At 36.5% G+C, this 27,906-nt stretch overlaps 8 protein-coding genes across 8 annotated transcripts; 3 read left to right on the top strand and 5 right to left on the bottom strand.

The window, feature by feature from the left end:
* Positions 1-33: 33 nt before the first annotated feature.
* PHYBLDRAFT_95981 (hypothetical protein) lies at positions 34-4,790 on the top strand (the record flags this gene model as incomplete). The annotated part of the gene is made up of 8 exons (XM_018443939.1): positions 34-928; positions 1,015-1,581; positions 1,705-2,068; positions 2,192-3,408; positions 3,474-3,554; positions 3,667-3,804; positions 3,899-4,505; positions 4,571-4,790. Coding segments are annotated over 8 exons (4,089 nt in total), but the record flags the coding sequence as incomplete, so codon positions are not given.
* Positions 4,791-6,817: 2,027 nt separating this feature from the next.
* PHYBLDRAFT_138117 (hypothetical protein) lies at positions 6,818-7,159 on the top strand (the record flags this gene model as incomplete). The annotated part of the gene is made up of 2 exons (XM_018429942.1): positions 6,818-6,907; positions 7,094-7,159. The coding sequence occupies 2 exons, from the start codon at positions 6,818-6,820 to the stop codon at positions 7,157-7,159; spliced, it is 156 nt and encodes a 51-aa protein (XP_018298598.1).
* A 1,092-nt stretch (positions 7,160-8,251) lies between these two features.
* On the bottom strand, positions 8,252-8,641 carry INH1 (ATP synthase inhibitor protein INH1; the record flags this gene model as incomplete). Its single annotated transcript, XM_018429941.1, has 2 exons — positions 8,252-8,359; positions 8,471-8,641. The coding sequence occupies 2 exons, from the start codon at positions 8,639-8,641 to the stop codon at positions 8,252-8,254; spliced, it is 279 nt and encodes a 92-aa protein (XP_018298597.1).
* A 948-nt stretch (positions 8,642-9,589) lies between these two features.
* PHYBLDRAFT_61609 (hypothetical protein) lies at positions 9,590-13,182 on the bottom strand (the record flags this gene model as incomplete). Its single annotated transcript, XM_018440829.1, has 11 exons — positions 9,590-9,649; positions 9,741-10,286; positions 10,396-10,713; positions 10,786-10,931; positions 11,036-11,299; positions 11,365-11,411; positions 11,536-11,850; positions 11,987-12,241; positions 12,480-12,679; positions 12,817-12,985; positions 13,076-13,182. 11 exons carry the CDS (start codon positions 13,180-13,182, stop codon positions 9,590-9,592), a joined length of 2,427 nt encoding a protein of 808 aa, XP_018298596.1.
* Positions 13,183-13,492: 310 nt separating this feature from the next.
* On the top strand, positions 13,493-15,747 carry PHYBLDRAFT_120484 (hypothetical protein). The gene is made up of 6 exons (XM_018428743.1): positions 13,493-13,988; positions 14,175-14,250; positions 14,317-14,684; positions 14,788-14,877; positions 14,949-15,100; positions 15,208-15,747. The coding sequence occupies exons 1-6, from the start codon at positions 13,503-13,505 to the stop codon at positions 15,704-15,706; spliced, it is 1,671 nt and encodes a 556-aa protein (XP_018298595.1). The 5' UTR covers positions 13,493-13,502; the 3' UTR covers positions 15,707-15,747.
* A 763-nt stretch (positions 15,748-16,510) lies between these two features.
* Positions 16,511-17,397, bottom strand: PHYBLDRAFT_161197 (subunit B of CCAAT-binding transcription factor; the record flags this gene model as incomplete). The annotated part of the gene is made up of 3 exons (XM_018434356.1): positions 16,511-16,581; positions 16,656-16,875; positions 17,176-17,397. The coding sequence occupies 3 exons, from the start codon at positions 17,395-17,397 to the stop codon at positions 16,511-16,513; spliced, it is 513 nt and encodes a 170-aa protein (XP_018298594.1).
* Positions 17,398-18,531: 1,134 nt separating this feature from the next.
* On the bottom strand, positions 18,532-19,696 carry PHYBLDRAFT_105399 (hypothetical protein; the record flags this gene model as incomplete). The annotated part of the gene is made up of 2 exons (XM_018427900.1): positions 18,532-18,942; positions 19,124-19,696. 2 exons carry the CDS (start codon positions 19,694-19,696, stop codon positions 18,532-18,534), a joined length of 984 nt encoding a protein of 327 aa, XP_018298593.1.
* Positions 19,697-25,380: 5,684 nt separating this feature from the next.
* Positions 25,381-27,782, bottom strand: PHYBLDRAFT_184351 (hypothetical protein). The gene is made up of 7 exons (XM_018438918.1): positions 27,533-27,782; positions 27,116-27,388; positions 26,807-27,029; positions 26,573-26,748; positions 26,410-26,478; positions 26,137-26,292; positions 25,381-26,011 (listed from the first exon to the last, which is right to left on the bottom strand). The coding sequence occupies exons 1-7, from the start codon at positions 27,608-27,610 to the stop codon at positions 25,481-25,483; spliced, it is 1,506 nt and encodes a 501-aa protein (XP_018298592.1). The 5' UTR covers positions 27,611-27,782; the 3' UTR covers positions 25,381-25,480.
* Between the last annotated feature and the right edge of the window lie 124 nt (positions 27,783-27,906).

The raw sequence follows: 27,906 nt of genomic DNA, 5'->3' as shown, positions 1-27,906 counted from the left end.
CTGCTGGCTGATCTGGCAGGTCGCCAAGATCCACCGCTTGTCCCACGTGATGTTCCTCTGGACCCTGATAATATTGACTATGTAGAACTCACCCAGTGCGAGAATTTAGCACAGGTATTGCGGTATCGAGTTGCCAACAACAGTCTTTCTAGAGCAATGCCTGCATTCACGACAGTCGATTCAAAGGGTAAAGAAACCACGAGTCTCACTTGGGAGAAGCTGCTTGCTCGAGCAGAAAAGGTAGCAAAGGTCATTCGTGAAAAATCGGATCTTAAACTTGGTGATCGGGTGGCTCTCATCTACCGCAAATCAGAGGCAATTGAATTTACGATCGCATTGTTTGGTTGCTTTTTGTCTGGTCGGGTGGCTGTACCCATTAATGCTGCTGATGAATTGGCAGAATTGGCATTCGTATTGAATTTGTCTGCCACTCGTCTTGTATTGACAACCGAGCACAACCTCAAGGCATTCACAAAAGACATGCAGGCTCGCCAGGTAGATTTCCCAAAGAACATCGAATGGTGGAAGACCAATGATTTTGGATCGTGGTATCCTAGCCAGAAATCATCTGGTTATCCCGACCTCAAGGTGCCTGAATTGGCTTACATTGAATATGTAAAAGCAGCAAATGGCGAACTCAAGGGTGTCGCAATCACCCACAAGACTTTGATGGCCCAATGCAGAGTGTACAAGGCGGCTACCACAGAAACTTGCGCTGCTGTGAATGAGCAAGGTGAAATGGTTATCGAACGAATGGCAGGCCCTCAGCCTGTAGATGTAGTTGTCAGTTATCTTGAGCCACGCCAGCAGGTGGGTTTGGTATTGTCCATCTTGTGTTCTGTGTTTTCGGGAAACCACACGATCTTTGCCAGTGCCAGCATTATGGAAACACCTGCCATTTGGGTGTATGTTTTATCGAAATACAGTGGTAAATATCTTTGGTTCCTTGTTATCTGGACAGATCAACCTAAAACACACATACGCACACACAATTATCCTTTCTACAAATAATAGCTACCATTGCCTTGGCCGATTATCCTGGTCTCAAACTTGCGACCAAACTTTATCAGGCTCATCCAAAAGAGGTTCAATTTGTTAGCAAGAAAGTGGTCCCAAATCTATCAGAGCTACGTCTGTTGATGATTGACACCATCATAGTTCAGCCAGAAGTAAATGAATTCATTGCCGAGGAACTACTACGCCCTCTTGGAAATACAGAAGACCCACTGGAGGTTGTCTGTCCAGTAGCTTCCTTACCAGAACATGGTGGTATGCTGCTGAGTTTCAGAGATTACCTTGGACCTGCTGTTTTGGAAGAATGGTCTGAAGAACCTCTGGATTCAGAAAATAATCAAGACCAAGAACAAGACCAAGATTATCAGCCATCATCTACACGTAAAATGACTTCGACCTTGGCTTCTGGTCATTCTCGTGATGTATGGGAGTGCGTATTAGATGCTGATGCGTTGCGTCTGAACAAGGTGGTTGTGCTGGCAGCTGGAAGTCCAGACCAGATTTCTGAGCATTTTAATCAACCAGGCCAAGTTCGTATGGGATCGTTTGGGTTTGTAATACCCCAAGGTAAATAAGAGCTAAATATAAAGAAAGAAAGAAAAGGTATTAGTAAGGAAAATATGCGTCCGGGAATTTGAAAAATGCTGATATATACATATTGGACGCAATTTAATACCAAATGTTCAATAGCAACGGTTGCAATTGTGGATCCAGAGACAACTGCTATATGTGCAGCAGATACTATTGGTGAAGTGTGGATAGATGCTCCATCTGTTCCCGGAGGATTCTGGGGCTTACCAAAGCACAGTTCAGCTATATTTCATGCACGCCCAATCATAGTTCAACCTGACACTCTTCACCCAGAGATTTATGATCAAGAGTTTCTTCGTACTGGTCTTGTAGGAAAATTGATTGGTGGCCGCTTGGTAGTATTTGGTACATATGAAGAGCGTATACGCCAACAGCGCCTAGGTGAAGGACTTGGCTTGACCGAGGTTCATTTTGCCTCAAGTTTGGTAGAGACTATTACAAAGAACACTCGCTTGGATTCATGGTAAGGAACATTTTGGCTAAATGTTTTTTTAGAGTGAGAGTGAGAGTGAGAATGGTATTGGCTTACTTTTTCTTTTTTCTTTACTTCTTTCTTTCTTTCAATGGTGTCATTTTCGATGTGCAGCGTATTTTTCGATATTACCTTGAACTCTCAGAATTTACCTGTGCTGGCATTTGAATCAGCTGCTACGCGCGAGGAACTGCCTGGACTTATTAACAGTGTTGTTGACTTGGCTCTTGGATACCATGGTTTACGTTTATATGCAGCAGTTGTTGTGGGACCAAATAATCTTCCCCGAAGCATGAAAAACGGACGTAGATATTTGCATGCCATGATGACAAAACGTGCCTTCTTGGCAGGCCAGATGAACCTTAGATACCTGAAGATGGATGTGGACCGCACAGTCTTTGGTGTAGCTACAAGTGATGACCCTAATCTAGACATATGGCGCTCTTATGTAGCATATGAAAAGGGTGTTAGTATGGGTATCATATCTGCACGTCCTCAGCCGCAGCACACCGGCATGGAAATCATCCGTTCCGTTTTGGACGAACGTACAGATTTTGATCTCTCCAAGTTTACTAATATCATCGACCTCTTCATCTGGCGTACTTCTTTGCATCCCGAAGAAACCGCATTTACCGTCTTGACTCAATCAAATGGGTCTTTACCGACAAAGTCGTACACATGGCGCAAGATGAGCACAAAGATCGCAACTGTGGCTAATTTCCTTCAAAAGAAACTCGGTCTTAAGCGCAACCAAAAGGTGTTGTTGTTCATCCCATTCGGTATTGATTTCATTATATCCATATATGCCTGTCTGTCACTTGGAATCATAGTCGTCACTTGCCCACCTCCAGATCCAGACCAACACCCTCAACGTATTCAGGACGATGTTGGGTCAATGTTTGCTGCCTTACATGACCTGTCAATTTCGTACATCCTGACCAACACCAGGGCTGAGGACATTCTAAAGAACAAACAAGTTAGCCCGGTTGTCAAGCAAGTCTTGGCTCAATATCGAAAAGCTAATTTTAAAATGCCAGAACAAAGCTCGGTTAGTAAGGCACCCAAGTTTAACAAACTTTTGGGTAAAGAAAGCGGATTTATGGTCCAGCCAGAATGGCTTTCCGATAAATCTCCGGCCTTGATTTCAGTGCAATACTCGGCAGACATGCGCCGTGTGTATGCTACCTTGGGACATGATACGATCTTGGCACAGTGCAGAACCCAAAAGATGACATGTCAGATGAAGTTTCAACGAAGCTTGGTTGTTGCAAGTATTTATGGAACATTTGGCCTTGGTCTTTTACATTCTGCATTCTGTGGTGTCTATGTTGGTAAGATATCTGATATCCCATCTAAAAGAATTGTTTAATCGGATGAACTAATGCTTTTGTAACAGGCTGTCCTACTGTCACAATATCGGACGAAGATTTCTATACTAACCCACTTGCCTACTTTGAGTTGATTCAGCGGTACAAAGGTAAATAATAAAAAGAAAGAAAAACATTTGTATATATTTAGATTTTTTTTATCCTTTACAAAGAATCATAATAATAACAATAACAACGATGACTATTACCATTACTGTGTAGCCAAGGACGTGTGTGTTTCTCACCCATTACTACAGTATGCTATGAACCGAATTAGCCAGAGCGACCTTCGTAGGGTTGTTTTGCACAATGTACAAAACATGATGGTGACTACGGACGATAGACCAAAACCAGTGCTGTGTATGTAGAGTATCACAGTGTTTTCACTGCAACCATAAACAAAAAAAATAAGGGTCTAATGATGTTATTATTATTCAATTTTGGCTATCAATAGACCAACATATTACCCGTTATCTTGCAATAACTAGACTTGAAAAGGAAGCAATCAACACCGTATACAGCCATGCTTCAAACCCAATGGTCACTACGCGCTCTTACATGCTAGTTGAACCAATTTCACTGTTTGTTGATTTTGCCTGGTTACGCCAAGGAATTGTGCGTCCATTGAGTCCAGAAGAAGACACTTCAGGCGTACTTTTACATGATTCAGGAATTGTCCCAAGCAATACGATGATTGCAATTGTTAATCCAGAAACCCAAATGCTCTGCCCAAGTAATGTAATTGGAGAGATCTGGGTTGCTTCAGATTGCAATATCCAGACACTTTATGGACTCAATGAAGCCAGCCATGCAGCTCGGTTCGAAGCCACGATTTCTGGTGCGGATCCACGCGTCAAGTATATGCGTACAGGCGATCTAGGTTTCTTGTGGAATGTCCAGCGCCAAACAGGCACTCAACAAACTGTGGTGGAGGAAGGACAGTGTTTGTTTGTATTGGGCGCAATTAGTGAGACTATTGAGGTCAACAGACTGCTCCACTTCCCAATTGATATTGAAAATACTATTGAAAGATCTCATCCGGGTATTCCTGTTGGAGGATGGTAAGTTGAGAAATATTGTAAAGAAAAGAATCGATTCAATACAATTTGTTAACTATTTTGAATAGTCATGTCTTCCAGGCTGGGTCAGAAGTAGTAGTGGTTGCAGCTATCAAGGCAAAAGAACAAGCATTGGCAGCCATTCCTATGATTGTCAATACTGTACTTGAGGGACACTCTTTCTTGGTTGACACTGTAGTAATTGTCAACAGTAACCAATTACCTCGTTCACGCTACGGCGATAAATTGAGAGGAAAGACGCTGGCGTCTTTTGTGGAAAAGAAATTGTAAGTAGTAACGATGTTTACTTTGTACAATAGACAACTCACGTATGTATATGTATTTATTGTAGATCCGCAATGTGTATGAGTCGCATTACAAACCAACATCAACCTTTAACGCTGCCACAATGGTCTAACTCTCAAGCAAACCTTGACAATGATACTGGCTCTATCATGTCTGGGCGAATGTCTTACATGGGTGGCAACTCATTTATAGACAATCACGAACAAAGCGAAAGACGTAGCTTGGATCCATTGAGAAGAACAGGCACTGCAAGTAGCCACCATACTCAGAGTTCAGCGGGAGCAGACTCTATCCCTGCCACAGTTGCTTGATCTACTTTGCGTATAACTTTCCAAATAACCAATATTCTCCCTCATTCTCCCACTCCCAATTTCACTTTCACTTTCACTCTTTCACACCCATACCCTTTTCTTGTTATTTTTCACCGTAGTCCCTCTTATTATTCTGTTACAAAGAAGAGCAACATATTCCTTCTTTTTTTTTAACGAAAAAAATCATCCTTTTGCTTTCTCCACTTTCAATCTTACATATAAGTTAAATTCTCAATGAAATATTGAAACCATTTCTTTCTCTTTTCTTCTCTTTTTTTTTTTTTTAAAAAAAAAAGACTTCATTAACAAACGATTGGATAGATATATATGTATATATCATTTTATTATTATTCCTTGAAAGCAGTAACAAAAATTGCGTACTAACATGGATAGACGCCACCATTTGACATACCTTTTCTATACTTTTATATTTGATTTTATTTATTACCAGTACTCTGTTTTTCTCATATATTCCATTTGATTTATATATATATATATATGTATTATATTATTTATATATGATTCTTTTGAGTTGTAAGATTATAAACAGGCTAAATTATTTGCATTTCAAGGTGAATTAGCCGGGTATTTCTCAATATACATTTATATATCAATAATGCAAAACCTATTGTTCTTCTAGATATCCCACAATTTTATAACCTTGGTCTCCTGTCAATTGATGAAACACAGGTGAGGAGGTTATCTGAAACCCCCTTCTTTTTTGTTTAAAGAAAATATTAGTCTCCTCTTGATTTCTTATTCACTGTTTTCCCTCATCACCTTTATTGTGTTCCCATTCCAAAGAAGGATATAGACATACACACACACACAGATTATATATATATATTCATCTTGTAACAAGGCTTACAGTACACATATCACAAGTTTTTGTAAGTAACTTTGATATTTTCTCGGCTAAATTGTAAACCTCTTTCTTTTTAAGAAAAAAGAGAAGAGAAACTTGGATTTATACTTGTAAGCCTGTCGTAATGGTATGAGTTTTTATGTTTATATAGACAAATAGAACCTATGTACTCCTTTTGTGCTAAGCATAGAATTAGATACGCTTTCTAGTGTATAATATATATTTGGGTGATGTCCATATTATTTACAAGACAACCTTGTTTTTTTTTGCTTATGTAAAAAAAACAGTAACAGTAACACTAGCAACAAAGAGGGACTTGTACTGCTTGTCTTTGTACCTTTTCTTGTGTTTAAAAAGAATCGTTACTGTTACTATTATAGAGGGTCCCGGGTGTATTCTTGTTATTCTTATGTGAATTCTAAATACCAAGATAACGAGAAGAAGTCTTAAAAGTAACACTCTCAAGCTTGGTTTATGATTGGATTCATATTATATATATATATATATATATGCGTGTATGGATGTGGGATACACAATAGACCATACAAAGTATGTGATTGTGTGTCACAGTGTGGAGCAAGATGCATCAATACAGTGTCTGAAATACAGTGCACCTTGCTGGGCTGTAACTGAGGAACGGGAACGGACGGTTCCCGAGAAGTGATGAAAGCGAGTAACTTGAATTTGATTCCCAGTGATTTTTTTTCTTTCGTTCTTTGGAGGTTCCACAATTCCTCCTTCAAAACATCAAAAACATGGCTCTTTAGCACATATCTCACTTTGGTCAGGGAAGACAGTGTGAAGAGTTAGTCAATATGTAACGGTCCCCCTCTATGTCCCCACCCACCCTCTCGGTCAATCTCTACGCTATCTCTTCTCGTTTTCGCTGCACTCCAGCGCGTTCTCCAATTTATCTCCCCATTGTTTCCTGTTTGACGTTAGGTCACTTTCCTCCCTAGTAGAGCCAAGAAGTCTTCAAATCTGTCCTATCTCTTTCCGAAAACGTAGCTACGGAATGTGCTTTCTTGGGCTCTTCCCATCTCTCACTTTAGAAAAATTCAAAATTCTCAAAAAAAAAAAAACATCATATAACAAATAAAATTCAAAAGGGAAACCTTATGGAGAGCCTGACAGGACAGCCTGGGCAGCCTGAACGTATGCAACGTCACTCGTGATTAGTATTTTATGGTTACACGCATTCTTTTGGGTTGTGGATCAAACTTTGTAGCAATATTACGGGAACTACGTTTCTTGGTGGGGTACGCTATTTCTATACAACCAGACTAATCAATTGTGGCTACCTGTTTGGACTGGTGTCTTTTTCTAATCCTTCAGGGCAAAATGTTGTGTCCTGAAAAAACCACAATATATTCATTGTATGCATTAGCTTTATTACTTTATGTTTACGTATATATATATATCTCCAGGCACTTAACTCTCATTATTTTAAGAGCCACAGTCTGTATTTGGGCAACTTAATAATAAAATACTGCCAAAAAAATGGATGAGTGTATCACACGAGTATACCCTTACCTCCACAATTCAAGTTCTAGTAATGTAATGGGTAGTCTTTGAGTAACAGTACAGTACCCCTGTTATACAACCAAAGCTACTACTTGATATTTTTCTTGTGAATTGGTACCATTGATCCATCAATATACCTGAAAGAGAAAAGGATATATTTCGACGATTAAAGATACAGATTGCGTTTTCAAGTGTATAGTTCGCACCTTGACAAATCAACGTAAACCTATTACACAGATACTGGGATGGGAAGTATTTGGTTATAAAAAATATATAACTGGCCACAAATTTACCCTTCAACTTGAGTGTACGTTTCTGTGATATTATGTAATAAATATGCATATAAAATAAAATAAAATGACAATTGAAACATATATATATATATATTTCCTATTTTTCAAAATTCTTTTGTCAACTTATAAAGGAGCCCTTGTGTCTATTGAGAGTTCCTTTGGCGCATTAACGCTCACTATACATTCAGTAGAACACCTGTATAGCACTATTTTACTTTATTTTATTTTATTTTATAGATCGCTAGGTTTAAATATAATATATATGATTATTGTCCAAGCTCCCTGTCTATACCTCTTCTGTTTTTTCTTTCTTTCTTTCTTTCTTTCTTTATATTTCGATAATATGCTAGGAAGGCGAACGATCGTACAAAACCCACATTATTATTATGGTTGTTATTGTTTATTATGCCGCTGGGAAAATTGCTCGTAAAAAATATTCAGTAGATCTAGTTATTTCTTTGACGATTTCTTCAGAGCATCGATGTCTTTTTGGAGCTCTTCAGAATGCTCTTGTTGCTTTTTGAGAGCCTCACGCAACATCTTGATCTTTTCAGCGTCCTACATATTACATTCATATGTATATGTATATGTATGTGTATGTGTATGTATAAATATATTTACTTTATATTTATAAAGACATCATAAAATTAAAAGGCTGTGTGTACTTACATGTGCGCGTGCCCATTGGTTCTCCAACGCTTTTTCTTTTTCACCAAACGCACCTTTAGAAGAGGCCGTTGCACCATCAGCACCAGCAATGCTACTACTGTAGCGACCAGAGAGACAGATGACCGAGTGGGTGTTGGAACGAGTGGTGATACGAGAGACAAGCTTGAGCATGATTGAAAGTTGTATAAGCAAGTGGAAAAGCAAATGCAAAAGGTTGGATAGATTTATTTTTATTTATTGAGTAAAGAACTTGCGGCTTATAATAGAAATAGCTTCTCGAAATGTGTTAAGGATATTTAATCAAATTCCTATCAAACAGTCGCACTTCAAGTACCTACTTATTAATATGCACCTATATGTATATGTATGTACTCAAGCGTTTATTATGCTTATATTAATAGGCCATCGACCAAAAGGAGTTCAAGCATAAATCTTGGCTATATTCTTTTTAAAATACCTTCTTCTGTCAGACACAGTCTCTGTCGTTGGTCAAAGTAATATACATTTGTGGTCTATTACATCCCTCAAAGGAGACCTTAGAATGTCTAAGCTACGTACGAAGCCCTGATTATTATTATCATCATTTTTACATCACAGAAGCAATGATTTTTTCTGTCAATGTATCACCCCTTACTTTAAGAGACTGTCTTTAGTACCAAATTTCATATTGAACCAGAATTCTTCAATGATATTTAATAAAGGATAAATATCGTAATATATATATATGTATGTATATAAGCTTTGTTTATGTCTTGTATCAATAAAATCTACTTTGAAGACAAAAACATGGGTACGTTGTCTATGATCATATAGTACTTCATTTCTTTTGATCTTCATCATATATGACCATATAACTATAACCATACAATCTTTTTAAAGACATATACATGTACATATACAGAGTATAATTTACTCCAAGAGTTCATATGTTCTTTATTAAAGCAAAACAAAAAAACTAGCCTTTAAACGTATTCTTCTTTTGTCAAGAGCATATAAGCAATATTAAAATAATCTAAAGTTTAGCGACTGCGTAAGAAAGAACCACAGTAAATGGTTGGATAGAAAAGGAAGAGGTTGGTTTGTAATATATTTAATATTTTATTTATTTATTTATTTTTCTTATCCACCCAATTGGTTCCTGTAGATCTCCCTCACCATAAATGCCGCGACATCCAGATCCTACATATATTGAACACATCAACAGGGAATACAAATAAAGAAAGAACTTTAACTAATGATAATATACATATAATATTCTGAGGATTCTTACCTGCCAGTACTGTAAATGGGCACTAAATGCATTGATGTAAGGGTTTTCTAACAGGCCTTCCTGTAAACAGTAATCTACTCTCCCACTTGAATTTAACATCTTCAGCTTTCGGGCTCCCACAGAATATGGTGATGCAGAGCTCGGTAACGGACTTGGTGGAGGTTTACGTATTTTGCTCTTGAGAGCCATGGAAGTTGCGCAGGCCGGATCACTGTTGGAGCGTGTGCGGTAGAGTCCATTTGGAGGACTCTTGGTCGGATTTTCGCGCGTAGATAGCTCGTCTTCATTATCTGAAGATGGATGGCGATCTTGGTAGATTTGTTGTCGTGATAGACCAAGTCCACGCATAAACAGATTGGTTGTGATTCCCATCTTCAACGATTCGTACATTGCGCCCGCGCGATTAGCAATACCCGAGCCAACATTCAATCCAGCGTCGATCATGCTCCTTAGTCCTCCTTTGAGGTATGGGATAGGCTCTGGCTTGAGCTTTGAGCTATAGTGACGTGCTATAAGAGGTTCTAGTCGGTAAGCAACTGGATCACTCTAATATATAAGAAAAGAAAAAAAAGGCCGGTTATTGGTATGGTTAGTTTCTCCAGAATGTGTATGGTCAAGGTTCCAGCAGAGTAAGCATATTTCTCTATATTCTTACTTTGTGAAAGATGTTATAAAGGTTGTCTATGGCAGGGTAGCAATGCGATATATGAGAGGATGGTATGGATGAGATGTCGGCGTAGGAAGAGTAGTTTTGTGTGTTGCTGAGTGACTTGCGGGAACCAATTTTGAAGCCTCTCAGCAATAAAATGACAGCCAGAGGTGAACCAACAGCAAAGAAGTTTTGGACTGGGAATTTTAGTTGTACTTTTTTCTTGTCAACAACAGCTGCAGATTCTGTAGGCTTTAAGGAAGCTGAATTGGTCTCTTGTACAGACATTGGTTGCATAGTGAGCATATCAAATGCAAGCAGAGACTATGAAACATTCACAAACAATATATTATTAATTTATATATATATATATATATATATAATACCAAAACTTACTCCTAATGAATGCCCATATATTGACACTCTGCCACCGTCCAAAAAGTCTGGGTTGCGCTGTACAAATAACTTGTAAACTCTGTTGATTTCTTTGGCAATAGTTTGTGTCATTTGTTCTCTGTAACGAGGAGTCATGTAAAGAGGAACTAGAAATCAAGTTAAAGATTTATATACATATTTAGATTTAGATGAGAGCTAGAAGAAAACAATTTAAAAGAAAGACAATGATATGTGTGCAAGATCTTCTTACTATCCATAAGCACGTCCGAAACGATATTCCGAATATTAGGCACTCCATCCAATGTCAGTTCGTCCAAGGTAGGACAGCCGTCGTCGGGTTCAAGCATTCCAAGATCGGCTTCACCGCCTTCATTATCAGAAGCTATACCGAACCTGATGTCTTGTCTCCACAATACAGGTAATACTTGGATACCATTAGGATGGTTTGGTGTCTTTGTACTGGCCATAACTGTAGGGTAGACTGATCGCATTGTCTTTCGAAGCGTACTGACATCTAATGAATTCCTTTTCTTTTTAATTTTCAATTCCTTCCTAGTAACTTTCTTTATATTTTATTACCATTTACAAAACTATGGCCGGTTTTCTCTGACATTTTCTGACCAATGCTACAAAGCATTTATATTAGCCGCCTTTTTTTTAAAAAAATTTCTGTTATATTAACCGCTTTTGTAGTTTTTAAAAGCTACTGCTAATTACTATTGCGTTTTATTCAATTTTATACTCACTTACCCATGAATAACAAACACTATGTGATCAATCTTCCGTACTTCTTCTTCGCTCTCCATGCTCACATACTCTTCGGCTTCCTGACTAAGTCCCGTATCTTCCTCCGGGCCTTCTTTTGAGTCCCCGTCTTCTTTTTGCTTTGTATCGGAATTCTTCCTGTCGTTGTCTGCCTTTGGAGCGACAGGAGCGACAGGAGCTTTGTTCTTTTGCTGCTTTTCTATTTCAGGATAGCCGCGTAGAACACGGGTGCCACCAAGATTCTGCTTATTTGTGAGGCGAGTTATGATACTCTTGGCAAATTTGCTACTAGTGCTATTCCTACACACCCCTCATCATAATAATCACTGTTCAGCCGCCTCAACGCATAATAAAAAAAACACACTTTGGGAATTTATGCTTTTTCTTCTAATCATTACTACTATAATAATGCTATTACTGATATTGGATCACTTACGAAAGGAGCCATGCTGCGGAAGGACCAGTGTAAACGATATACTGGCCCAAATAAGGGCCTAAAAGATTCCATTGCCTTTCAGATAATTGCTTAGCCAACGTTGCCTCTAGCTTTCCCTCTTCTGTTGCGGAATTAGAAGCCTCGTCTATTTTTGGTGCCGAAAATGATGGCTTTTTGGTAAGGGTCTTGGGGGCTAGTGTGTTGCCTTGGTAATTCCCTTCATCCACTGGATCTACTACATACGGCTTGTGTTTGCTGTCCAATTGAAAAAGAAAGTGTCAAAAAAAAGCAACCTCTTTTACATATATATAATATATAATATACAATTCTTTGCGCGTGTTATACAATCTCCGCTCTTATCTCTTTCTTTCTTTCTTTTCTCTTTTCCTTCTTTCATTCATTCTTTCTTTCTTTTTTTGGAAATGGAATAATTCTGGAAAAAACAAGAGCAAAAGGAAGTGTATGGATAAAGGAAATATATATAAGTACTTACTAATAGCCAAGTTCAATTTGCTCGGCCAGAGTCTCTTCACAAGGCACCCACTTTGAACCGTCTGCTTGCATAAACCAAGTAGCCCGTCTTACTTCAAACGTTGGTCCTTCCCAGTATACGGGATAAATGGTTCTTTCGGACACATCCACTTCAAATAAATAGTCTTCATTGACAGGAACCTTTGCTCTCACATCATTGTTCTTTTTGTTTGTTTATTTGTTTGTTTAAGAAATAAGTAAATAAAAGGTTAAATACATTACAAAGGATTCTTTCTTTCTTCTGGTATTATTCATTTTTTTTATATAAATATGTTTGTGTACTTTTTCTTTTGTAATACCTGGAATGCTTTTTCGAGAGCAATGGAATCCCGTTTTGAAAATGGAACCCAAGCCGTTGATTTACTTTTGGGGGCCGAAGGACTTTTAGGTTGTCGTCTGCTCATTGCAGCTTCTTTGGCAGTACGCATTGAGACAGGATCAACAAGGGCATTGTCAATCGCATGGAACCTGTTGCAAAAAAAAATACAAAATGAAAGAGTTTGGTCAAACGGCAGCCAACATAAAACAAATAAAAATAAATTGAAGAATATATTCTACCAGTGTGGAATCAGCGGCGGGACGTCCAAGTCAGGTATCAAACTATGGGGTCGTAAGGTCCGTCGTTGTGGAGAGTGTCCACGGGGATATGGCTCGGGTTCGAGCATGAGAGAAAGAAAGAAAGAAAGTAAAAAAAGAAAGAAAGAAACAATGAAAAAAAGAAAGAAAAAAGAAAAAAGAAAAAAGAGCGTACGACAAGGAGAAAGTAGATAGGAAAGAGGGGGGTTGGTGGGAGGAAGTGGTAGGGGAGGGGAAAGGGAAGAAGAAATGTAGGCTATTAAAAAGAAACGTCACATAAGAAACCGTATCTCCGTTCGCATTATTACACTATATTTTAATTTTAATTTTAATTTTAATTTTTGTTGTTGTTCTTGCTGTTGTTCTTGCTGTCTGTATAATATACACATATAATTAGCCAAAGTACAGAATGGGAAAATGGACAGACAAACTTTACATCACTCACTCTGAATGGAGTGGAGAAGTTGGCCAACATTCTGCATCTTCTGGCACTCAGGGGCGAACCAAAGGAGCTGGCTTCAAACGCCTACCATTCTATTGCTGCTCATTATCCCTTCAACCATTTGAACATCCCGTTTGCACACCCGAAGGAATTGTATTTGATCTCGTCCACATCATACCGTACATCAAAAAGTTCGGCACAAATCCAGTTACGGGCGAAAAACTTTCCACAAAGAACCTTATTACCCTCAACTTTCACAAGAACGACAAGGACGAGTATTATTGCCCTGTCACCTTCAAGGTCTTTTCAGACCATACAGCAATTGCAGCCATAAAATCAACCGGAAACGTTTTTGCATACGACACAATCGAACGACTGAATATTAAGCCAAAGTATTGGCACGACCTCTTGGATGATACACCATTTACACGCAAAGATATCATTATGATCCAGGTAACATATATATATATTTCTTTTTTTTTTAAAAAAAAAAAAGATATAACTATATGGTATCTGATATTGCCCATAATTCCTTTGAAATATATTAAACAGTTCAAGAATATCTTGATGTTTCTTTTTTTTGTATTTGCCTATTAACTTGGATTTATTTTATTTTTATTTAAAAAATGATAACAATAGGATCCACATAATCTCGAGAATCGTAATATGGCTGAATTCGATTATGTCAAAAACGATCGCAAGATTGTTAATGCAGGTAATTATAAATTATACAATCATATAAAAAAAAAGTAACAAATCATTCTATCTATATATTCTGTAGCTGAGGAAAGAGAACGTCGAAACCCAATTAACAATATCAATGTCAAGGGTATTGGTGGTACAGCTGAACGTGTTCTTGCAGAATTGAAGAAAAAGGATACTGTGGTGGAAGACAAATCAGAAGACACACCTGCCAAGATCCCAACATCTTTTCACCAAAAGAAAGAAGAAAAGGCTTATAATGCTGCTCACTACACAACCGGACAAGTATCTTCCTCGTTTACCTCGACTGCCATGGGACGTGTTACGGTCAATGAACAAGCCTTGATAGACGAAGAAGAATTTATGTACAAACACATCAAGACCAAAGGGTTTGCACGCATTGTAACCAACTATGGAAACATCAATATTGAACTCAGCTGCGATCGTGTAAGTAATTCTTGAGCAAAGGTTTATTATATATATAGTATTATTATTTTCTTTTAAAAAAAGTGGAAGCTTACATTATTTATGTTTACTGTCATTATATTAGACACCACGTACATGTCACAATTTTGTCAAATTGGCAAAGTCTGGATATTACAAGGATGTAATCTTTCACAGAAATATCAAGAATTTTATGGTAATAATGGTTAATTTGAGCTCGGTTGTAGAACTTTTTTTTTATTTTGTTTTAACATTCTCTATGTTTAGATCCAAGGTGGTGACCCTACTGGTACTGGCCTTGGGGGTGAGTCATGCTGGAAGCAGGAATTCCCGGATGAGCTCAAGTTCAACATGACACACAATGATCGCGGTCTCTTGAGTATGGCAAACAAAGGAAAGGACTCGAATGGATCACAATTGTAAGTTAATAATCCACTCGAATACACAGACATATATTGGTTGGTGCTTTACAACTAATACATATACATACGTGTGTGTATATATAATCATAACTATTATAATGTAGCTTCATTACTTACCGTCCGTGCACTCACCTGGATAACAAACATACGATTTTTGGCAAGGTTGTGGGAGGATTGGACGTACTAGATAAACTCGAGGCAGTTCCGGTAGATGAAACTGACCGGCCACTGCGTGAGATCAAAATGAAGGATGTGGTTGTGTTTGTTGATCCTTATGAAGAATATGAGACCAAGCTAAAGAAGAAGCTCTATCGACAGGCCAATGGTGCTGCAATGGATGAAGCTGAGCGCAAGAAGAAAGAAAAGGAAGAAAACATGGGCTGGTTTGGACCGAATGTCACAAAAACCCAACAAAAAAAGGTGCCGTCTATCACAGGCACTCGTCATGCTGGGGTAGGAAAATACCTTCAATCGACATCCACAAAACGAGAATCAACTGAAAGTGAGGCGTCAGAAACCACAGAGCCTTTGACACCAAAACTGCCCGTGGCCAAAAAAGTCAAGGTCACAAGCAAAGGCTATGGGAACTTTGACAATTTTTAAATAACAATAATAACAATAAAAAAAAAGTATTAAACAACTATAATCTTGTAATAATCTTGAGGTAGTATTTAATACACTGTCTTGGATTTTCTAGTTAATTTATTAATTTTGTGTATTGAACTCTCTCTTTTAATATGGTACATGGATCATATATATATATATTAATCTTTCACACATAAACGTATAAGCTTTCTATTTCCTTTATATTTTCACGGAGTATGGGATAATGATTTGCAATAAAGAATATACCAAAAAACAATAATTAACATAATCAAGAATACTATGTTTATTTTCTGTCCTTTGTATAAAAGAATAACAAATAACGTTATGATCTATATTTCTTTCTTAAACTACCGTAGCATACAGTGTTCTTTATTTATGAAAGAGGATAAATTTGATGATCTAAAGCATAATTGATGTCCACATACTGTCTTTAATATTAATAACAATAATAAGCTTCATTTCATTTCAATTTTTTTTTATATAAAGTTTAAAAAATAAATAAAAATGCGCTATGACATTAAATGTATTACGTTATTGATTGCCCTTTTGTAGTAAGACAAAGTTAAATAGGTTTATTCAATTGGATGATAATGACGGAGTATTGTGTTGCATTTTGTAAAGTGTTACACCACGTGACGAAGAAGGAAACTAAATTTTACATTCTGACATTTACATAGTGCTATACTTTATTAATCTAATTTAATATATTATTATTATTATTATTATTTTCTAGTATGTAGTATATTTATGTATGTTTATATATGCGTATATGTAAGTATGGTAGCAAAAGTTATGTCTTCATTATGCTAAAGATTTGGTTGTTTTCTCAGGAGACTTGGTGGATTTCTCTTGTTCAGCAATCTCAGAGGCAGCTAGAACAGTACAAAATAAATAAATAAATATAAATATAAATATATACATATATATTACTATGGTTATTACTTACTCAAGAATCTTCCTCCAGGACCACGTGGTCGGCGCATAGCATGTCTGTGTCGACTTTCGTGTAGGTATGGTTTTCTGGCTCGGGCAATCTTATTGAGTTCTTCGAGACGTGCCCGGGCTATTCTACGCTTGAGAATGCGATGGTACTGCTTAGCATTCACATACAAGGGTTCATCGGCTGCCTGAATAGGAACAAATCCTTGGGGCTGTTGAATACTTTGCTGTTGGTTTTGCAATAATTGGTGTGCGTGTTGTTGGTCCTGTTGATGAGGATTGGGCTGCTGCTGTTGTGGCTGTGGTTGTTGTTGTTGTTGTTGTTGTTGTTGTTGTTGTTGTTGAAGGTGCGATATTGGATTGTGTTGTTGATGAGGTTGCTGTTGACGGGTTTGCTGTTGGTGAGGATGCTGTTGAATAGGATCATGGGTACGGTAGTCGGCTAGAGGGTGAACCAATGGTGGAGAAAGTAATTCTTGCTGTTGCTGTTGAGAAATGCGACGTGAATGATTACCTAGCCCATTTACATTGGGAATGTTGTTCATAGGGTAAAGTGAATAGGACATTGAACGGTCGATTTCATAGTTTGGATTTGTTTGCTGTGGGTGAGGATCCAAAGGATGATGTCCGTGCATTGGGCCACCAGAATTGTCGAATTGGGGGTGTTGCCCAATATCTGGACCGATTGATTGTGCGTAAAGAGACGCTTGGTGCGATAGGTCCTGTTGGTCTACGGGAGGATTCGTCATACTGTAGACTTAATAAAGAAAATTATACTCTGTAAGCTATGTACTCAAGTAGTACGAATAAGAGCAACTTAAAAGTTATTCTTGTCCAATTAAGTATAGAAAAATGAAAATAGGCTCGAAAGGTAAGGCTAATATTTTATTATCATTTACTTTTCATAAAAAAGAATAAATATTATAACGGTCCAAGCATGACATCAGCGCCTCAGTCAAACACACACACACACACGCTTATATACACGCAATGCTTATTTAATTACTTAAAGTAACATGTGTGAGTTTTAGAAAATAATAATGGACGTATAATAAGCAAGTCCTTCTGATACGCAGATTTAATATTAAAACTTGATCGACGCATGAGAAGTAAAAAAAAAAACTCCACCAAATAGGTCAATTTCAAATGACCAACCAACTCAGTAGGTTAAAGATGCGGACTATTAATTATTATTTTTTACTTTATGACAATACAAAACAAAATTTAAAGCTTGGGTTGACATGGCAACAATAACAAAAAAGGGAATTTAACAAGCTTGTTTAATGCAGATCTCTGTGTATGTATATTTATATAGTACTCCTTTGTTTTGTTTTATTTGCTGGGAATTCTACTCAAATCTTTATCCTGAATATCAACCAGTAAATATTAATGTTTAAAGGAATCGACAACAATGTATTAATTAATAAAGTACATTATATGATCTTTCCTTCTTTATATGACTTATTTGGATGGTGCTTAGGTATCATGGGTTTAGGGTGAGTTGGGTTGAATTATTCAGAGAACAGATTAATATTGTTCTAAAGAAATTTATTATGATGCCTGCTCACGTCATAATATTCTACAGTCAGTGCTTCTTTTTTCTTTTTTTTTTCTTTTTTTTTCACCGAGGAAAAGTCTAGAGAAAGAAATGTAACAAAAAATAATATTTCAAAAAGTAGCCTGGTGGGGTTCCTGTCATTTTCCACAAAATATCTTATAAACAGCGAACATTACCCCCAATTTGATATTAAATATTTTGACAAAGACTTGGGGAAGAATTATATATATTTAATATAATTAATTAAAGGAATAAAGAAAATGAAATATTATTATTTACAAGGTATCTGATATATTTAAAAACTTCTGGTCTTCTTTCTTCTTCTTTAATCAAGAGATGACCAGTGAGTAAGCTCTTGGCGGAAGGCGCCAAGTCGCTGCATAGAATAGAGAAAGTAATCGAAATCGATGTCACTTTGGTTTGCCTGCACAAGACCCCAGAGACCCCATGACAAGTGACTAGCCATGACCCAAATCAAGGCTTCTTTTTGAAGGGTATCAACAGAAGACTTGAGGTTGTTGGTGGCAATGTAGGCCTTTAAGAATCGTTTCTGTTCTTCCTGAGTGGGGAAAGCATCGACTTTCATAGATGCTGGAGACTCGGAGTGATAGTCATACATCCACTCACAAAAATGGTTTGCGATTTCATATCCGCGAGTGTTGTAGCCTGCATATTCAAAGTCGATTACAACCAACTCGCCTGTAGTGTCTAATTTGAGAATATTTCCATATTGTGTCTACAAAATCGAACAATAGTAATATTAATAAAGATGCCTAGATTTAAAATGTTGTTATGGCAACAAATTCACATTGTAAATCAAAGAAAAATAAAGTAAAATTATATATATATAAATAAAACTAATTACTATTACTATTACTTATTGTTAGTGTGTTTTTTTTATATATTTGTTGTCTTACATCATTGTGCCCAAATACGATTGGACTTTGGATTGTCTTGAGGAGGCGCTGACATATATCGATTTCTTCTTTTAATAGATCGATATCAAAAAGTTCCAATTCTGCTGCCCACTTTTCATTCTTTTTCATAAGATCAGGTAGGACGTCCTGAATGGCCGCGAGCCACTTGTGTACATTTTGCCAGACAGACAATTGGCGTGCCTCTTTGGCAGACGGTGGATAAATATCTACAATGGTGTGTAACTGACAAAGACGGCTAGCAATTTGTTCGGAGATAAAAGGTTGGCGCATATCGGAATACGACAGAGTGGTTGACTGAAGGTACTCTTCAAATCGTCCGTTTCCAAAGATCCCTAGCATGCGTGGTCCCAGCCCAAGGTGGGAGAGACGAGCAAGCCAGGCCAGTTCGTTTTCTCTGTCTAGGATTTGCTCGCAGCCATGGCCATAGACACGCATCAGGAAACGCTTCTTGTTGACTGTCACAAAGAAGACTGCGTTTGTCATGGCGCCACTCACGCGCTCAAGGATGGCGCGATGGGCAGAATCAATAAGACCTGGAAATAATTTCTGCATCACAGAAAGAACTAATTTCTCGAGTGGTTCATTTGGCAATCTGTTGTCAACAAATTTGAAGGGAGAAGAAGGAGAAGAAGAAGAAGAAGGAGAAGAAGAAAGGGGGAGGTGGGGAGAATAACAAGGGTAGAGTAAGATATAGTAATACGGATCAAAATATAACAAACAAAAAGAATAAAAAAAATGCTTAATACAAATAAGCTTTTATATTTTTTGGTTGCTAAGATACAAATTATGACTTACGTGAGGTCTATAGATTCTTTACAGGTAGGAATGGCATGATCGAATGTGATATCCTGGCTGTTTTTTGCGTGTTTTCCACGGTTGCCTTCCTCTATTGCTTCGGTTGGATGAGAGCGACGAGAGGGCAAGAGAGGGCTACTGCTTGAGCGTAATCCAAGTGCACGAAGAGCTGATGGACGGACAGTCTTTACGGACTCAGGGGTAATATCGTTTGTTGCAAGCATCGTGTATTTGTAATTTGTGTTTTGTTTTTGATTTTGGTTTAAATAATAGGAATAATTTTTTGAATTTTTTTTTTAAAAAAATAAACAATGAGAAAAGAAAGAAGAAAAAAAAAGGGAGAAAAGAGGATGAGAAAAGTTGCTGGTCTTTAAGCTTTTTTTCTCTCTCTCTCTCTTTCTATTTCTAGATTCATTTCTGCAGGGTCTCACGTGATACAGTGTGATAATCAAGGTAACCAATGATAAATGACTTTAATCATAAAGATGTATATATATATATTTATTAAACAAATAATACAATAAAAACTAATTGAACATGGTCTGCAAACAATCGTATATTCCGATTGTAGAAACCAAATATCAAATATCAGATAAATGACAAGAGTCACCACCCTTTTGGATTTTTGTTCCCAAGCGTTTCAAATGTAGAAACAAAAACAAAAACAAAAAAAAAGATAAGAGAAATGTCGTCTATAATGTTGTCTCTTGGCTCATCAAAACAAATAGCCTTTGTTGATTGTTAAATGTTATTTTACTCAGCAATATTGACAACCTTCATGCATGTTCTTGCATACCTCTTTATATATATTTATATATCTACTAAAGATGTATATAAAAATATAAAGTATAAAATATTGTTTGTTCGTCGTACCATCTCATCTTGGTTTGCCCAATATAGGGAGGATCTCGAAAAAAAAATATTATTATAGTATGTATGTATATATACTATATTTCTATTTCAAACAAAAGAAAAAGAGACTGACCAATTTGAGGTGTATGTGCTTGTGCATAGATATATAAATAACATACATGTATACAAATTCTATCTAATCTTTTCAAATATTTGTATCAAGAGATATGATTCTTAATATAGACTGCACAAACAATAATTTCTTCTTTTTAATTATAAATCAAGTATTAATCATGGTATTTTGTTTGGGGTTCATTTATGAAGAGTCTTTATTAGGATCCTTAAATTATGTATTTAACTTGAGAGCAACAAAAACCAAAACCAAAAAGCTTTCAAGTAAGCATTATATTGTATTATACAAATTACAGCTACAGCAAAATACAAACGGTTCTTTGATTTATTCAATGATTTACCAAAGGAGGGATATGTATGAGTTTATTGATAAAGATATATCGTAAACCCTCGAGGGGGAAGAAGAGCATGGTGTTACACGAAATAACAATGGCTAGTCCAGCAGATATATATATTGATTTGCCCAAGTCACTATACATTTCGTTGGTAGAGATAGAATAAAGAGAAAAAAAAACGTAAAAGAATAATTGAAGTATAAAATTTAAAGGCTTATGAGCAGAGGTTGACCACATATAAACTAACGAACCATAAGAAAAATAATATATTACGATCAAATATCGTCCTTTAATATGTTTCTAAAACTACAGCAGCAACTCCATTCAAAGCATAATAAGAGGCAATGCCTTTTTTTAAGGCCAAGTAAGGCCTATTGAGAATGAAAGTGTACCATGACGATCATTCAAACGGAGAACACCAACAAAACAAAGAAACAAAAGGCATTTGTAGTAAAGGATTGTAATCGCAAACTTTAGAAACTATTAAGATCTGAAAATCAGATATAAAAAAATGCCATGTAGTATTTAAGAGAGAGAGAGAGAGAGAGCGATAGAATTATATGTATCAAAAGGAAAAAAAAAATAAGGGGTATATCGAAGGATATCAGCTCACCAAGGTCATAAAGCCATAAAAGCATTAATGATGTGTTAGCATTAAAGCTGTGACACTTATATGGCAGGTATGGAATAAGAAGAAGAAGAAAAATGAAAATCGTAGGTTCAGGTGTCTCAAAACGAGAATTCATTGATGAGCATGTAGAAATATGGGCTTGAACCTAGTGTACATCGATTGAAATATTAGTTCGAACAAAATAAAGATGAGGAGGAATCAAACTCAATTACAAAGCATATTATTACGGGGCTGGATCGAGAAGTCTTGGTTTGCCATAAAACCAAAGAAGGTCACAGTATGACATATTTTATTTCTGAAAAAATATATAATGAATAGTAACAAGCTTTACCTATAAGTGAATGAGGAGACTAACCAAGACGTAAAGCATGTCATAAGTTGCAGATGATGAGTAAGTAGGTTTACGACTGCTGCGCGTCCAGGGACAGGAAGTTATTATTGGCTGTCGTCATTGATACAAGCGTATATAACTGAAAAGGTTGTTTTCTTTAAAAAAAACACACAAACACACACACACATTTCACTGTATGATGATATTAATAAGTGAATGTCTTAAATACATGACAGACAAGGAAGAAGAGCTATCATAATAGGAAGAGACTTTAACTGACTAAAGGAATGGGGAGGAGATCTTTATATTCTAAATAGCGTGGAATTAGACATGAACAAGGACACGAGACTCAATGCATGTCAACCTTAGCACTATGTTACTAGACCGTATATTAGTACAAAGTTGGATTTTAGCTACTAAAGATTATTAGGTTTCCGGAGAAAGACAAAAGAATTGACTTGAAGTAGTCTAGAACATTGGAGTTATATGGAGTGATATTAGAACACAAGATGGAATATGTAGGAAACAGTGTATTATCAAGGACGCAGAGACCACGAGATTGAATGATAGGAGAAGATATTTATGCACTGGTGCCAGAACTGATGAGGGTAGTAAAGAATAATGATGTAATAGAACACATAAAGAAATGTATAAAGTCATAGCTAAAAAGGTCTTGTTCTTTAAAAATCCATATGGTGGATAGATTCGATCATACGCTCTTTCTTAATTGAGAAGAACACCGATAACAGTGGGGATACTCTTGTTGGCCTGTCACATGATCAATTCGACCAAAAGGCCAATTGTTAAAAAGAAATCCAATCTGGTGTGAGGTTAAGGACGGTTTATCGCTATTAGGGACATGCGAGCACTGAGGAACCGAGTAAATATCTTGGCATGACCACAGTGTTAGAGTGATCGGGCGCTAGTTGTGACTACCTATATACTGTCCGGTACGAATGTATTTACTTTGTATGTGTATATTTTTTGTGTACGTGTAACACTTTCCTATATTAGTACAATCACTCTTTCTTTATTTATCAAAGAAAATCATGCAAATATGGAAGAATATTTGTCCATCATATTGCATTTTATTATGTAAAACATAGTGTTTTCAAGAATATTATATTTTATTATTTTTAATTCAAAATAAAAGCAATTGCTTTGAAATCTTCGGCATATTATTATTATTATTGTTATATATATATATATATATATATGTTACCAGTATTACTAGAAAATATCAAAACTTTAGCATCTAAAATAAGCTAGAAAATACCTTTTTATATATAATGCATATTGATTGTCTGTATGTCTTATTTAATCATATTATTTATTAATTAACATGTCAAATTTTGTACCTAAAATTAATAACAATAACAAAAACAAACAATAGCCTACAATAAAGACTTTCCAATTTATTGGTTACCAATCATATTGTTATGCGTGGCTTACATGTAACGCCAAAATTAAAGACAGACCTAGTATAACTATGGCTGTTAAGTACGTAAAGAAAGAAAGAAAGAAAGAAAGAAAGAAAGAAAGAAAGACAAAGAATGTAAATAAAGTATATTTAGAAGATATGTACATATATACGTGTGTATGTATATGTATAGGTTAAAGAGGTACAATAGCCAAAATATTGTATGAAGAGGAGTAAAGAGATATGAAGAGTGCTAAAAAAATAAACCATGCTCTTTTTCTTTGGGAGCTAGTCCCAAAACCCCCAACCTTTGAATGTAGTCTATTTTATTTTATTGTTTAAATTATTACCTCTACGAATGGCATTAAAGTAATACACACTTTAAGTCAGGGCTAATTCACATGAGGCTTACTTTGATTATTTTCCAATGAGACACAAGTATATGGCACAAGAATATCAGCAATTGTTTTCTCTTGGGAGGCTTTCGATATTGGAGAGGAAGAAATATTATTAGTAGAATGTTTTGATTGCACAGAAACACATACACACACACATACATATATATATATATATGCTGGGTTGGCTTAAGTACCTGTGATTTCCTGAGCACAAGAAATTATATGTAGATTTAGAATGATATAGTATCATCTCCAATGGACCGGTTTAATCCAAGAAGTAAAGATAATGTCTTTTCCCATTTCGAAAGTATTAATCCTAAAGTCCTGTCCAAAAAATTCATTGTGGTTCGGCACAGTTACCACCCTTATTTTCTTCCTCTTCATTGTGACCAAATTAAACTGGACTTATCCATTGCCTTTTAAATATACAGATATACAAAAAACCGCACCAGGCATTTACATTGGAAGCCAACTAGAAACAAATCAACAGCCTCATAAATCTGAGCTGACAGGACAAAGTCATGCAGACTGTACTTAAGTTTCATAAGATCGAGATAATCGTATGTATATCCATGCAATCATTGAAAAGATGACTATCTGGCTTAATACGATGTGTTTTGTTTTTGGCCAAATAATAATGAAAAATAATCGATATTAAATTTGACGTATTTCTTTTCGGTAAAACATATATATTGTATCTTCCATTCTTTTCTGTTTTTCTTTCATGACAGGTACAAATTGCCCAGTTCCTTTTCTTGCAGCCTTTTGGAATCATACCATGATGTTCTCACTCTCCTTCATAATGCCGAAAAGATTTTTTTTTTGGGTTGGTTTGATTTTCAGGGAACACCAAGTCAAGTGAATTCATTAACATTTTGTATTTTATCTATCACAGATATAGAGCTTTTTTTTAAAAAAAAATCATTTCCAACACAAGTGGCTCTCCAAGAGTTCACAAACCAAACACAGTTTCTCCCCTTTTTTGTCTTGTTAACAAAATGAGATGTGCGCCTGTCTGTGTTTTTAATAAGGTGTATTTTGCTTTGGTTTTTTTGCAAGAATTAAGAGTACTTTTTTTTTCTGTCTTAATAAAAAGGAGAGAAATGTGTTGGGGGTGGGGAGGAATAAGATATGTTGGCTGTAAATGATGGGGACAGGAGGATTTTCTTAGAGATAAGTTCAAGCCGGGCTTCGGATAATTAGTCGCATTGAAATGCGTGATCCGTGTTACCCTGTGTCTCCTTAAGATCACTGATATATGTAATTATGTATGTATGTGTATGTGTGTATGTATGTGTATGTGTGTGTATGTGCGTGAGTGAGTGTGTGTATGTGTATGTGTACGTGTGCGTGTATATATATATATATATATATATATAAAAGAAGAAGGGAAGAAGAGGAGGAGGCGATATAAGGAGAAAGGATAGGCAATACTAAGCCCATCAAGTACTTTTCCACTTCTTTCCTAACCGTTCATCGTACGAAGCCGAAAGATGAACACGCGAACCATCAGATTGAGTAAAGGGCGATACTCGAACTGTGGATTGACTGGCAGTAGGCTTTGGGGGCTGTTTTCTTGTCCAGGTTGGGAGAGACGCAGATGACTGGAGCACATGAGGCTCCACTTTTGACTTTTCCCGCCTCTTCCGTCGAGTACTTCGTCGCATGGCCTGGGTTGTATCAAAGGTGGCATACGACACAGAAGATGCACTCGAATGAATCTCTTCGTCCGAAAGAGGAAGTATCGGATGAACAAATGTGACCGGCTGTTGTGTGATGGCCCTCATTGTCTCCAGAGCCTTTTCGAGATTCTCGAGTTTTGCCTTTTCGTAACGTAAATGTAAGCGCACATTCTCTGCGATCGCATGCTTGATGTCACGTCTCTTTTGTGACTCGAATAGTCGCATCTCATTGGTGACCTTTTTCTGACAAGTATCAAACATTAGCCTATTCTTTTCTAAGATATCTGTTGCCTACAGAAAACAAGAAAAAAAAACGCACACAAAAACACACGTGCACAAATGCACATACACCAGCAAAGATGAAAAAAATAATAAGAAACAAACTTCTTTTCTATTGTTGTATTTACTAGACTCACCTCTTGTTCTTCTACAATCGCTGACTGAACTTCAGGAGAAGCAGAAGTAGGTCCAAGTCGTGACTTGACTTTTTCTGACCTTTCCTTTTTCTTATTTCGATGCTTGACACATTCTGCATACTCTATCAGATGTTGGGTTCTCACATTAAATACAATCTACTCAAAAAAGAAAGATATAGAGTATTAGAAGCAGTACCAACAGACAGGTTATGTTTTGTTTTTGTCTCGAGTATTCCGTATATATATATATATATATATATATATATAAGTTACCTTTAGAGAGTCCATGAAATTCTTGTATTCAATCATAACGTCTCCAAATTTCATTATTTCTTCTTTACCCTAATATCAATAATGGTGGTCAAAGTTTACTATACTGTATCCTTCAAATGACAACCTCATTTTCCTTTATATATACATATATTAATATTATTACCTGGCGAGTAAAGATGAAACCAAGTTCATCCATCAGCAGACCAAATACTTGCATCCCACGATCCAGCCCACGCTGAACCTCTCTACTCTTTTCTTGGTTACCCTCACCCAGTCTGTATTTGCTTTGAGTTGTCTCGATAACCTGGTCTCCCATTTGTGCCAGTCCATCTCCGAGACCTAAGCAGAGACACGCAGACATTATTAGTATATATATATATATATTTACTTGACTTACTTTCTCTGAGTTGAATGATCTGGTTCTGATATTCAGCAATCGATCCATAATATGATTCCTGGGTTAATATGTAGATCTGGTGCCTGTAATATGTTTCCTGATCATCTCCTTCGACTGGGGGAGATGCCTTGTAGGCTGTAAATCCACGTTCGGATGGTTTGATGCGATTGAATCTAAGAAATGACAGGACACCTCTGTGGGGTTTTCCGATTTCTGTTGGTGCCTAAGAGAAAAAAAATCATTGTTATATATCGTATTACTTGTTATTATTATTATTTGTATAAAAAAAAAGGGAATCTTATTTTGTACCATATCACTGGATAAAAAGTGGATAAAATCAGGATGATCTGCTAAAACTTTGCGCTTGATAATCTTTTCAAGCAGACGGCCGACCTGCAGCCTTTTTCGTTCAACGTAGTCTTGGTCATCCATGCTGGCAAGTAAAGGAGGTTCTGGTAATGGCGGGATTACGATGAGTGGAAAGTTGCGACCTAGTGCGTCATGCAGCCAACTAATCTGTTGAAATGAACGAAATGCGGTAGCCTTGAGTAGTTGATGTTTGGCCATATATTCTGCTTGACCCTTTAATAATAATATTATTGTTGTTGATTTTAATTATGTGCATGAGTGTGAATGAGTATATATATGTACATGTAAATGTAAAAGAAGACAGATGAGCTTTTGAATTTGATCATCATATTTGTTTAGTTGGTAGGAGAATCTAACCTCACCACCCAAGACCAGCTTGAACTGGATCGTGTCTGCAGATGCTGCTGCTTCAGGAACAGTTAAAAGAAGGGTCATAATACGTATGTATGTATATATATATATATATTTATTAAAATAAATTAATAGGTGTATAGTGTGTGTATCTGGATATTTGTGCTTGTGTGAATATATTCATAAACACATATAAGATATAATAAGATATAATAATTGCTGTAAAGGCTTTCTTCTTTTGGTCTGGAGATTTAATAGGATATAATATAATAAGAGCGGGAGAAGGAATAAGAGAAGGAAGAAGAGGGCTATAAATATATATATATATAAAAAAAGACCCGCCCTTTGAGTTTCTTTTTTTTTTTTTTGAAAAAAAAAAA

The sequence above is a fragment of the Phycomyces blakesleeanus genome (genome assembly GCF_001638985.1).
Source record: "Phycomyces blakesleeanus NRRL 1555(-) unplaced genomic scaffold PHYBLscaffold_1, whole genome shotgun sequence".
Taxonomy (NCBI): Eukaryota; Fungi; Mucoromycota; class Mucoromycetes; order Mucorales; family Phycomycetaceae; genus Phycomyces; species Phycomyces blakesleeanus.
Note: the sequence above shows the minus strand (reverse complement) of the source record. Positions and strands in the feature narration are given on the sequence as shown.